This window comes from Pituophis catenifer, unplaced genomic scaffold (assembly GCF_029215685.1).
Source record: "Pituophis catenifer annectens isolate HBS135680 unplaced genomic scaffold, rPitCat1.0.hap2 SCAF_2, whole genome shotgun sequence".
Lineage (NCBI taxonomy): Eukaryota > Metazoa > Chordata > Lepidosauria > Squamata > Colubridae > Pituophis > Pituophis catenifer.
In genome coordinates, this window is record NW_027256882.1 from 133,599,223 (window position 1) to 133,610,871 (window position 11,649).

General features: G+C 37.3%; 1 protein-coding gene across 1 annotated transcript in view; it reads right to left on the minus strand.

Annotated features, from left to right (window-relative positions):
* CDR2L (cerebellar degeneration related protein 2 like) overlaps positions 1-4,787 on the minus strand; it is a 31,076-nt gene extending 26,289 nt beyond the window's left edge. Inside the window, exon 1 of the mRNA XM_070937586.1 lies at positions 4,709-4,787. Coding sequence (XP_070793687.1) covers positions 4,709-4,787 — 79 coding nt within the window. The remainder of the gene's footprint in view (positions 1-4,708) is intronic.
* Positions 4,788-11,649: the final 6,862 nt, after the last annotated feature.

The window sequence follows — 11,649 nt, forward strand, 5'->3', positions numbered from 1 at the left end:
TTTCTTTAGAATTTTCCTTCCACAAGCTGGTTGCACAGAAATGCACCTGACTTTCGTGCTTGAGAAGAGCACTGCTCTGTTTCTGCTACATGTATGGGACAGGAGGACCTAGACAGTCAGTTAAATCTTTTCCTATTACAAATAAACAGAAAATATCTGGGAGAAAGGAAGGATAGCACATATGAAATTTGGTTTTATGATATTTATTATTCTAAAGTAGGTATTTCATTGGAAGGCATTTTTTTTTAACTCTTACAAAATATTTTCTATTTTCAGAAAATGATTCAAAAACATCCTAGGGGAAAAAGATGGAAAAATAATTCAGAGCCTTCACATATTTTTTGCCTCAATGCAACTAACTTTTTCATTGCTAGATGAAACAGATCTTATATGACCAGACTTGGACAACTTAAGAGAGCAACAATGAATATTTTTATTTAAAAATAATCACGGGTGACAATACCTGCCCAGGCCTATGGCTGCTGGATAAGTGATGGCAGAATGGTGATGGAGCTGGTGGTGTTAGTGAGGCCTGGAAGTGATTGGTAGCATGTTTTTGGGAGGGGGTGGCGGTAACAGATTTATTGAGTTTTGAAGTAATGCCGGCTTCGCTATACAAAATGACTTGGTGGGGCTGTATGTTGTGCAGATCTGATCTAGATTGTGGTAACTAATCTGTGTAATTATGTATAAGAAATTAAAATATGCTGTCCTGGTAAATCTGGGACAATTGTTTTGTGCCAGCCTAATACATTTCACAAGGTTGCTGTGAGAATGAAATGGGGAACAAAGCACACCAAGTCTTCAAAGGTGGCTGGCACTGAGTGGGATACAATATATAGAAATAGATTACAAAAGGAGATGTGTGTGTCATACTCTTGAACGCAACTATCAAATCCCAGCAAGTGCCAACTGTTTTTGGCATCCAACTGCAATTCATTTTAAAGAAGCGTTAATTGTGAAGCAGGCAATAAGCAAAGGTTTAGAAAATGTTATTTGATTCTTCAGTTACATATATTAATTCTCTTCTCCCTTGACAACTCTCAGCAAACATTCCTTGGAAAACTGCTGGATTATGCCAAAAGAGCCACATCATCATCTTCCGGCTGACAGAAACACAGCTCACTGTCGCCACTTCCCTCTGTAGTTCTTCCCCTGTTCATGCATTCTAATCATAGTACTTCCTGAAAGGAGCAAGGAGCAATACTTTGATCCCAGAATGCCTTACTTCAGCAAATAGGAATGGGAGGAATGAATACACATATGAAGATACACATCTCAACAAACTATTTTTTCTCCAGGCTGTTGTTTATGTTTGGATGCACGCATTACTGTTCAGTTAAAACCCAGCAAATACAATACTGTTGGTACAGTTTAAATCGGCTGTTATAGCACCGCCTCCAGCTGTTTTTTTCAAGAATGAAAGAACTACAGTATAAAGAAAAGAGAGGTTTTTACCGGTAGAAACAAAATACGCTCATTTTTGTTGATCCTTCATTACCCATATTTACTGGATTTAAATCTGAAAAGAATCTAATCCTATGCAAAGAAGTAATTCACATGTCCACTGCGTAAAATCAGTGAGTAATACTGTCTATGGAAAACACATCTGCTAAACCACACAACCGAAGAGCTGGAAGAAGCCCCAGAAAATCATTCTTATTCCAAATGTTTTCATCTCTCATTATATTTTGCTGTTTGACTGTAGTTAATTCAGACAGTTCATGGGATTTTTCCTTATTTAATATCCCCTTCCTCTTGCATTAAAGATGGCAATTCAACAATATTTTTGGAGGCTATACCAAAGGTTTTGTGGAACTGTATTGGAATTGCATTCTTCTTAACGCCAATTTCACCCAAACTTAGAACCTATAGAATTTTTTGACCCTGCTGGTTGGAGATAATGCAAATCACATTACAACACATTTAGAGGACATCTATTTGGGAAAGTTTTTTATACAATACCATCCATATAACCTGTCAAGAATATGAGACAGAAATGTTTTCATTATTATGACTGACATCACTGAAATTATAAAATGAAACTGCAGTCTTCTGCTTTTTGCATCAAGTATCAGATTATAAATTAATTTATTTTATTCATATCAAATTTTTAATTTTTCCAGTCTGCTGCAAGGAAAAATCAAGAGGGAACTAAGTGCATATAGCAAGTGTTTTTAGGAAACTAATATAATTAATGAAACCAGAAAAATAAAAAGCAGCATTAAAATTGGTATTACATGTTCATTGGGACAATCAGAAGAATATTCAAACTATAGTAGCTTAACAATAAAAGAAAATGCAAATAAGTGTTATAAATATTATATATACTTTTGCCACCAGATATAATCCAGTACAATAAGATGTGGTTAGTGTGTGTGACCCTTTAGGTTAGCTTCTATTTAAAGCACTATTACTTATGGAAAGTGTTTATATCTACAAATCATTAACTGAACTGGAAAAGCAGCAATAATATATTTTTTATATAGTTCACAAAGCAACCATTGTTCTAAAAGTATTTTGCTTTTAGCAGTGAACACATTTAATCTGAAGAGCAGAGACCCTGCCAAATTTTGCTTTTCCTTCATGGAGAAAGCATCTAGATTCCTTTTATTTTGCATAACTAATAACCATATTGCATCATACCAGCCTCCACACTTCCCAACAAAAAATGACAACACTACAATGAGTATCAATGTTTCAGAGTCTTAGCCAGGCTCAATGCAGTTCCATGTAGTACAATAGTCTTAATACATGACAGCTTTGTGCATCATGCAATCATACCATGTAATCCCAACATTTTTTTTCTGCACTGGTTTCTTGCCTGATGTCAAAAAGTTAAGCAAAATTGGTCCTGCCTCACAATTGCTTTAGCTTTAGCAGAGCACAGGAACATATCAGGCCTGTGGATTAGACCACAAAATGAAAATCTTGGAAAAAACTGTAAAATAGTTCCAAGTTGTTTTCAATAATGTTTATGAATATTTCCATGAAGTCACCAAAAACTGAGATTGACTTTAAGGAACTTATTTATATTTCTAGTACTTATTATTAACACTACATTTCTGAAATTTGTTTGTCATTAATTTTTACAGTTTATCAACCTGATGTGCTGCCATGATACCCCTGCAAACCTGTGTGTCTGACCTTGCACTAAGGCTGCAGTTGGCATATTCCCAACTTAACCATTTCAGCACATATTCACATTGACATTTAAAGATGCGCTAGCTCTCCAAATAGTACAATTCAAGCACATATCTTCATATTGCACTTACTTCTCGTTCAAATAATAATGCAGAATTATTAGAGCACAGTACCGCAAAAGTTTCCATTCATAGTCATCAAGCACATCCCTTGGTTATCTCACTGCTGTAGAACAGATTTACTACTGCTGACTCAAGAAATAGGCCAACTTGCATATTTTCATGTGTTCTTACCTTAATCAAGTTATTTTGAATGTATGCAAACAACATGGAACAAATGATAATCCTTGAATAAGATAATCATCTGACTACATTTAAGATTCAGTGTTTTGGTAAAAAAGTTTAGGATATGCTTAAATTAGCGTGACACAAAAGTCCTAAGCTATGACCCTTTCTCTATAATAAAGACAACTGACCAGCAATTGATATAAAGTTAAACCAGAATATATATTAATTAATTATATTTGTATAGATGCTCATCTCACATTAAAGTTACTAAGAGCAGCCTACAACACTTAATTAAAAATGTATTTGAACACTTAATTAAAAAAATATATTTGTACATTTTAAATTGAATATTTTAAACTATTTTTTCCTAAGAAGTCCTCTAGGAAATGTAATAATAATCCTTAGATGATAGCTTTATTACCATCAAACATCTGCCTATCCCAGGCCCTTAAAGACTAGACAGGTCGATAAAAATGCCAAATAGTTTAAACATCTGGCTGAGTGCACGTCTAACCATAATAATAATAATGGTATCTAACATGAATTAAAGAAATGCCAAGCCAGAATTTTGTAATGCTGTAAAAAGTTACTGTCTAAATACTTATTAATTTTCAAATTCCATGTGACATTGCCCAAGTTGGGAAAATTTATGTCTCAGCAAAATGAGATGCAGAATTTGCTGTGACTCATTGAAAAATACTACTGGAAGCAAGCAATGTAATATTTTGCTGCATTTTACAAATTATCTTTTTAAAATGTTGTCTCATTTGCTGTTGGATTGCCGGTATTTGCAATTGAAAATCTGATTCTTCCTGGTTAGATGCCTCCGATTAAAACAGTTTACAACTGACTCCACCGCAACTAAGTTTAGCAGGATGAGTAAGCTAATTGGACATAAATCAGCTAAGTGTTTTAAGAGTTTCTGCAGGGGACAAACTCTATGAGCCCTAAACATCTGAATCAGTTTTAGCCTAACAGAGTAACAAGTAGAAAGCAAATCTTCCTCTGGGTCTATAGAGGCATTTTAATTTGAAGTTGTCCCCAGGGTGCACTGTGAATGGCTACACAGGCAATTTGGTGACTTTAAATTCCCGGTGAGATGCTGCAAAAGAGGTCTTCCAGAAAAAGATATGAGAAGCTTCTTTTTTAAAAAAAAAAAAAAAAATTAGCTTTCTTCTCCTCTTATCCGGATCTGCTGGGTCATGACTCAGGCCGTCTCCTGTATGAAGCGCACCCTAGCTTGGGGTGCTCATGGTTTTTTTTTTACATTTCCTTACCTTGTTCCAAGTCTTGCTGGTCATACCACGGTTCCTCCTCCTCACTCTGAAACTCATCCATCCTGTCGGCGCTTAGCATGAACTCTACTCCGCAAACATCCAAAATTGAGCTGCTAGCAAAGAAAGGCTGACCTCCCAAAGATGATAGTGTGGACTACTGCAGAGTGAGAGAGAATCAAGGGGTGGGAGGAAAACGGAGGGAGGAGGAGACCAAGGGGGATACTTTCCAAGAGACTGACGACGCCGGTGAGGGTAGGAAGCGATCGGTCGCCAGACTTGAAGGCGGGAATCGGCGAAGATGAACCACAGGGGCAGATCCCGAGATCCAAACAATGGCTTTGCAGATGTTCAGTTGTAATCAGTGCTGCTGCAGCGGTGCCCTCAAGCCCCCAATTTTTTCTCCTCTGTCTGCATCACCTTCCGTCTCTTTTCGTCTGCTTTTTCTGCCAAGGAGAAAGGGAGAGGGAGAGGGAGAGGGAGAGAGAGCACACAGGGAGGCGGCGCACGGATTTCGTTCCTCCGCGCTTTCTTGAAAAGAGAGGGCAGGTGTTGCCTCTTTGTTACGGATGGAAATCCGGCCCTGGATGCTGCAGGGTTCTTGCAGCGAGTTCACTGGGTGATGCACAAAAGAAAAAGCAAGCTTCCTAATGCAGCCAGTTCCGACTTGTACACAGCTCGGTGGAGACCTCTAGCACGGAACTGCTGCAAGAAAATCCATGCCAAAAGACTTGGAAGCAGGAGGGGAGCGGGAAGGAGGCGGGAAGGGAGGACGATAGACCTCCCTCCTTGTCTCAACCCCCCCCTCCTCGCTCCCCTTCTTTCATCGGAGGAATTCTAGACGCATTTTAGCGACTAGGCGGATTTGAGGCTTGCATTCCGGCAGAATCTGGAGAGCAAGGGCGGAGTCCCTAACGGTGCCAGGCGGGGAGCGTTTTTCTCGGGGGGGACATTTACCCACTCGTTGAAAGCTGCTTTTTACACACACAGGATACGTGTCTGAGAAAGAGCGAGCGGTGCCATTCCAGAGATCGCTGGGACCGCTTGGTGGTGGCATTCTTCGCCATTGTTATTCCCTGGAGAAATCTTCACTATTACTCCTGCCGCGGTAAAAGAACCGCCCGGCTGGAAAACAGTCCCGATGGTTTTTCTAATGGCTGCATTGGAAAGGGAGTTTTTTTTTTTTTCCAATTGAAAAGGCAAATAACAGATGGCCCAGAATAAACAAATAAGATGGGTGGGTCGCGTTTGTCGGTGGCCCGAGCGTGAGCGTCTGACTTTTTTGTATTTTTTTTTTTCAACCCACACAAAAGAGTGTCGTCGTTGCGAGAGTACCGTATGTGGGGCTAGAGAGCTTCATTCTCCGGAGTAAATCAAAATTACTCAGTACCTCCGGAGTCCCTTTTCATCTAGAAATCAAACCCAAGCTATGGGCCCAGGTCAGCCTACTTACACTATCGTGCCTTTAACTTCCCTTCTAAAAAAAATGGAAAAGGAGTTATTTTATGGATCAGCAGAATTAAACCCCGAGATTTGACCTCATATTTGTGCCAAGCAACCTAACGAAACCACAAATATTTGGCTTGAAAGTGTTCTTATTTGGGAACCTTATATCCTTGCTTTTAATCTCATACCTTCTTGAAATTTATCAAAAGCTAAAAGCTCTTAGCCTTCTATTTCTCCATGCACAAATGACCATTACAAGAAGAGCAACATATTTCTTCACCTTTTATTACTGAAGTTTTTTCTTCATCTTTTTTTTTTTTTTTTTGCGTGTGAGGATTTTTTTTTTCAAAGATGCAAAAAAAAAAAAAACCAACCCCAACAAAACCCCACCCTCTTATTAGCTAACAAGAAGTGTAACTGGAAGGAATTTTCTATCCTTTTACTACAAGCCACAAGAACAATGGCGTCTCTCTCTTGGCATGGGAAAGCCTACTTTGGCCTGAGCCAGGCAGAGGATCCTAGCACCATCAGACAGAAGGCATTGTGCAAATCTTACATCTTTTTCTATTTAAAGGCCTTTTTGTGGAAAGAAAAAAAAATCAATAAATTACAAATGGAAGACTTGGTTACTTTCAGCTGGACTGTGATTGTAGGAATGATGTCACTAACTGTTCTAATGTCAAACCAATCTGTTCTACTGCTTTCTTCTGTCAAATGATTTTTGGGGGGTGGGTTTTCTGTCATTAGCCTTGAAGACAGGATCCACTTCTCATGATTTGCTACTTATTGAATTTATTTATATCCTGCCTTCCCTCCAAGAGCTCATGGCAGAATTCATAGGATCTTCATTTTATAATCTCAACAGCCACCTGCAATACAGGTAGTCCTCGATTTACAAGAGTTTGTTTAGTGACTGTTCAAGGTTACCACGGCATTGAGAAATGTGATTTATGACATTTTTTCAGGGTTATGGCTTTGGCTGCATCCCCATGTTCATGTAATCAAAATTCAGACGCTTGGCAACTGGCTCATATTTATGACTGTTGCTGTGTACCAAAGTCATGTGATCACCTTTTGCAACCTTCTCACAAGCAAAGCCAATGGGGAAACCAGATTCATTTAACAACCAGATTACTAATTTATCAACTGCAGTGATTCATTTAACAACTCTGGCAAGAAAGGTCATAAAATGGGGCAAAACTCACTTAACAAATTTCTGATTTAGCAACATAAATTTTGGGCTCAATTGTGGTTGTAAATTGAGGACTTCCTGTATTGGTTAGGCAGAGAGATTAACTGGCGCAAGTGAATTTCCAAAACTGAGTTTGAGGAGTTTGGGGAATCATGGATGTGCCCATTTCCTTCTAGTCACTAGCTAACCTCTGCAGCAGCCAATATTTTTTCCCAAAATTTTTCTGAATTGAATCTTGCTTGTAGTTGAAAATAGAAAAACGTTATAGTAACAAATTAGATATATTTATAAATTAGGTATTATTCATTGTCTTGTGCCTTTGGAGAAAACAAAAGGAACTTTAAAAAACTTTTTAAAAAGTTGCCAAGAAGATGGCAAATATTGGAAGAAAATTATTGGAAAAAACATTGGCTGCAACAGAGGCTAACTAGTGACCAGAAGGGAACATCTGTGGTTCCTAAAACTCAAAATATGCCTCTGATCGTATCTGAAATAGATAATTTAACCTCATCTCCAAGATAACAGGTTGTACTATAAAGCATAACAGATTTTTTTTCACATCTTGCACTTGTTATTTGGCATAATGGGAGAAAGTCTAAGGATACCTGTAGGCTACTTCATTCATGGGTTGGGAGTGAAATGAGGAAAACATTGTATGAGTGAGGAGAAAATTTGGGTTCATGCATGATTGTACAACTATGAATGAGGATAGGGCCTAACTAACTCAGAGTAGGCTAAACAGTTTTAATCCTGAGAGGTATGCAGGTAGATTTACTTATTCATGCATACAAAATGTATTCATCCATACAAAATTGACTTAATGATGTCAATAGACCAAATAATCCCCAATTTTCATTGTCAGGGTTTTTTCATTCATGAGACCATGATTTGCTTTAATACATAAAATTCGCATTTCAAATTTGGTCCTACATTATATCTACACTAGAACCTAGTCTATAGGAGTCTTTGAAAGTATTAAAAGCATCTTTATTCAAATGCTGCTTGAATACAATGCAGAGATATTTGGTATTGGATAAAAAGCTTTTTCATTGTTCTGGATAATCCCATAATTTCAGTTGAGGCATTTAATGAAATATGATACTGCTGGATGATGTAGCTGAGATTTATTTTAAGAATTACAATGAAGAGCAAAAGCAAAGAATAAAAATAGAAGAAAAAAATGAGAATAAGTAACCTTAAGATTTAGGATAGAGGTGTATAACTGATAGCCAAGAGGCAGATGTGTCCTCAAAGCCTTGCATTCAATCTCAAAACCACTTCAAAAGTGTGCCAAACTTAGTTTTAACCAAGTTAAAATTTAAATTAAATTAACTTTGGTGGCTCAGTAATAAATCGCAGATCAGATGGCTTAGCTTCATGGCTTAGTTTAATCTCAAAAGACAATTCTATGATAGATTAGAATCTTTATTGTTAAATAATAAAGACAAGAATAAAGCTACACAAAATAGATGATTGCAAGTGTAATGGTGAAAAATGTACTTTAGTGTTTTCCCCCTCTTATTTCCATAAATTAAAGGATTCTTGGCATTGTACTTGGCTCTGAAGCAGAGGGGTTTTTGCATGCTTAGCATAACGGCCATCTCTGCTTGGGGAACCATTGGTTTCAGCCTCAACCTTCATTCTGTTCGCTTCTCCAGGCTCCATCTTGCCTCTTTCAGATCTCCTCAGTCAAGACAGCAGGAATGGGGGCACTGTTTCCATCTCTGCAATTCTGTTAAGAACTCACCCATTTCAGAACTTTCCACTACTCTCCCTTCCTGACTTGAGATAGAGGAAAGAGAAGTCTTTTCTTCAACTTCATTGCATCCAAAAGAACTTGAAAGTCTAAAAGACTTCAGAGGATAATTAGAACTGCAGAAAAAACAATTACTACCAACCTGCTTCCATTGAGGACCTGTATACTGCATGAGTCAAAAAGAGGGCTGTGAAAATATTTACAGACTCCTTGCATCCTGGACATAAACTGTTTCAACTCCTACCCTCAAAACGATGCTATAGAGCACTGCACACCAGAACTAGACACAAGAACAGTTTTTCCCCCCAACACCATCACTCTGCTAAACAATTCCCTCAACACTGTTTACTAAGTCTGCACTACTATTAATCTTGTCATCGTTCCTACCATCCATCTCCTTCCACTTATGACTGTATGACTATAATTTTGTTGCTTGTATCCTTATGATTTATATTGACTGTTTCCTAATATGATTTGATTGCTTATTTGTACCCTATGACTATCATTAAGTGTACCTTATGATTCTTGATGAACGTATCTTTTCTTTTATGTACACTGAGAGCATATGCACCAAGACAAATTCCTTGTGTGTCCAATCACACTTGGCCAATAAAGAATCCTATCCTATCCTATCCTATCCTATCCTATCCTATCCTATCCTATCCTATCCTATCCTATCCTATCCTATCCTATCCTATCCTATCCTATCCTATCCTATCCTATTCTAAAATACACTATACTACAAATGCTTCCTAACCTTCACCAAGATGTGGGAATGAGTAGAGGAGGACATTCTAGGATCGGAAGGAATTAGTGGAAAATAGGATGCATTTTCAATATGCCTGGAAATTGCAAATAAAAAGCTATAGACCTAATTAATGCTATCACCGAGAATGATCTAACAACCTAGGCATTCATCTTAGATAATCACCTGGAGGGGAAATTCTGGGGAAAAGCTAGGCTTGATAACCCATCACTGATGTTGGTCATCCTGGCAGTGATGATCACAAGATCACTTGTAGGAAGGCTTGCATGAAGTAGCTGATCCTTCAGCAAGTACTGACAGTCTAACATTCCTAGAAAACATAAAGATTTTGTAATTCGCAATTGGCAGTAGACATGGATAACAGGCATATTATTGGTAGTTTTAAGGTGCCAACTGAGTGGAAGTGAATTCAGCCATAGGTACATAACAGTGAAGGTATTTCTGAGGTCTATGATCATTTAAACCTTGCCTGGAAGCAGGAAAAATATGACACTGGTTAGTGATGCCTATCCATACAGTCCAACAAAACCATGATCAGAGACAAAATAATCATGTTCTCTGTGTGCCCAAGCAGATTTGAATTAATGCATCATTGTGTCTCTGTATAGTTAGCTCATCTCTGATTTTATCTGTTAGGTTTTTTTCTGAATTTGTTAGTTAAGGTTTTCATCCCAATATATATACTGAGCTAATTGCTGAAATTCCCACAATTTTTTTTTCTTGATGAAGGCAGCAAATCTCATGTTGACAGTCTCGACTGAATCCTCAAAAATATTGCTTGCACCCCCCAAAAAATTCATATAGTGGCCTAAATTCATAGAGTTTGTAGTTTCAACGTCCCTTAGGGCTTATTATAAATCCTAAGGAACTTGGTGGGAAATCATCTGATGTTAGCTGTATCATTCAAGGAAGGCAGTAAATTTTGTTGGGTACTTATAGTTATCTGGCAGGGATAGAGTACATATGCTCAGTGCCAATGTAAGAAAGAATTTTCATATTCATAAACTGGCTAGTAATTGTCAATAAACAAGATCCAGGTGCACATTGGCTCATCTTCATAGAAGGGTAGTTTTTGCTCATTACACTGAAAGCCAAAGACTAAGAAAGCTAAAGTCAAAGCTAAATCAAAGAAGCCAAGGCTAACCCTATTCCTATATTCTTTCTTGTAACAATTTTAATTCAAGATTTCAGTGTCTTACTAGGGCTAACTTATTAGTAAAATAAATTTCAAGCTGGGAAGGGCTGCCATTCATTTTGGGTTAATGTGATTTTATTAAATGAGGTTTTAAATTGATGAGTTTTAATATTTAATGACATTGTTACTTTATTTGCATATTATTATTAGCCACTTTGAGTACTTTTGTTGAGAACAGGCAAATTAAAAATTACCATATTTAATTTGATATTCTGCAGTGGAACCCTATACATACATACATACATACATACATACATACATACATATATATATATATATATATATATATATATATGCACACACACACACACACACAGAAACCGCATTGATTGTACTTCCTTCAATTAAGGTAATTAGAATTGCAACCAAGTTACTAATATATGTTTACACTTAACAAATATGATCTTTAATAACTAGCATTTAAACATTTAAAAGGGGAAAACATAACTTCATGTTAACAATCCAGATTATGCGTAAACACATGGAGAGTGAATTATAAAGAGAATAAGGTTTTAAAGTGTCCTCATTGAATATTGTGCTGCTGGGAAGGAGGGAGAAGGGATGAAGCAATAAATAAATAATGTCAAAG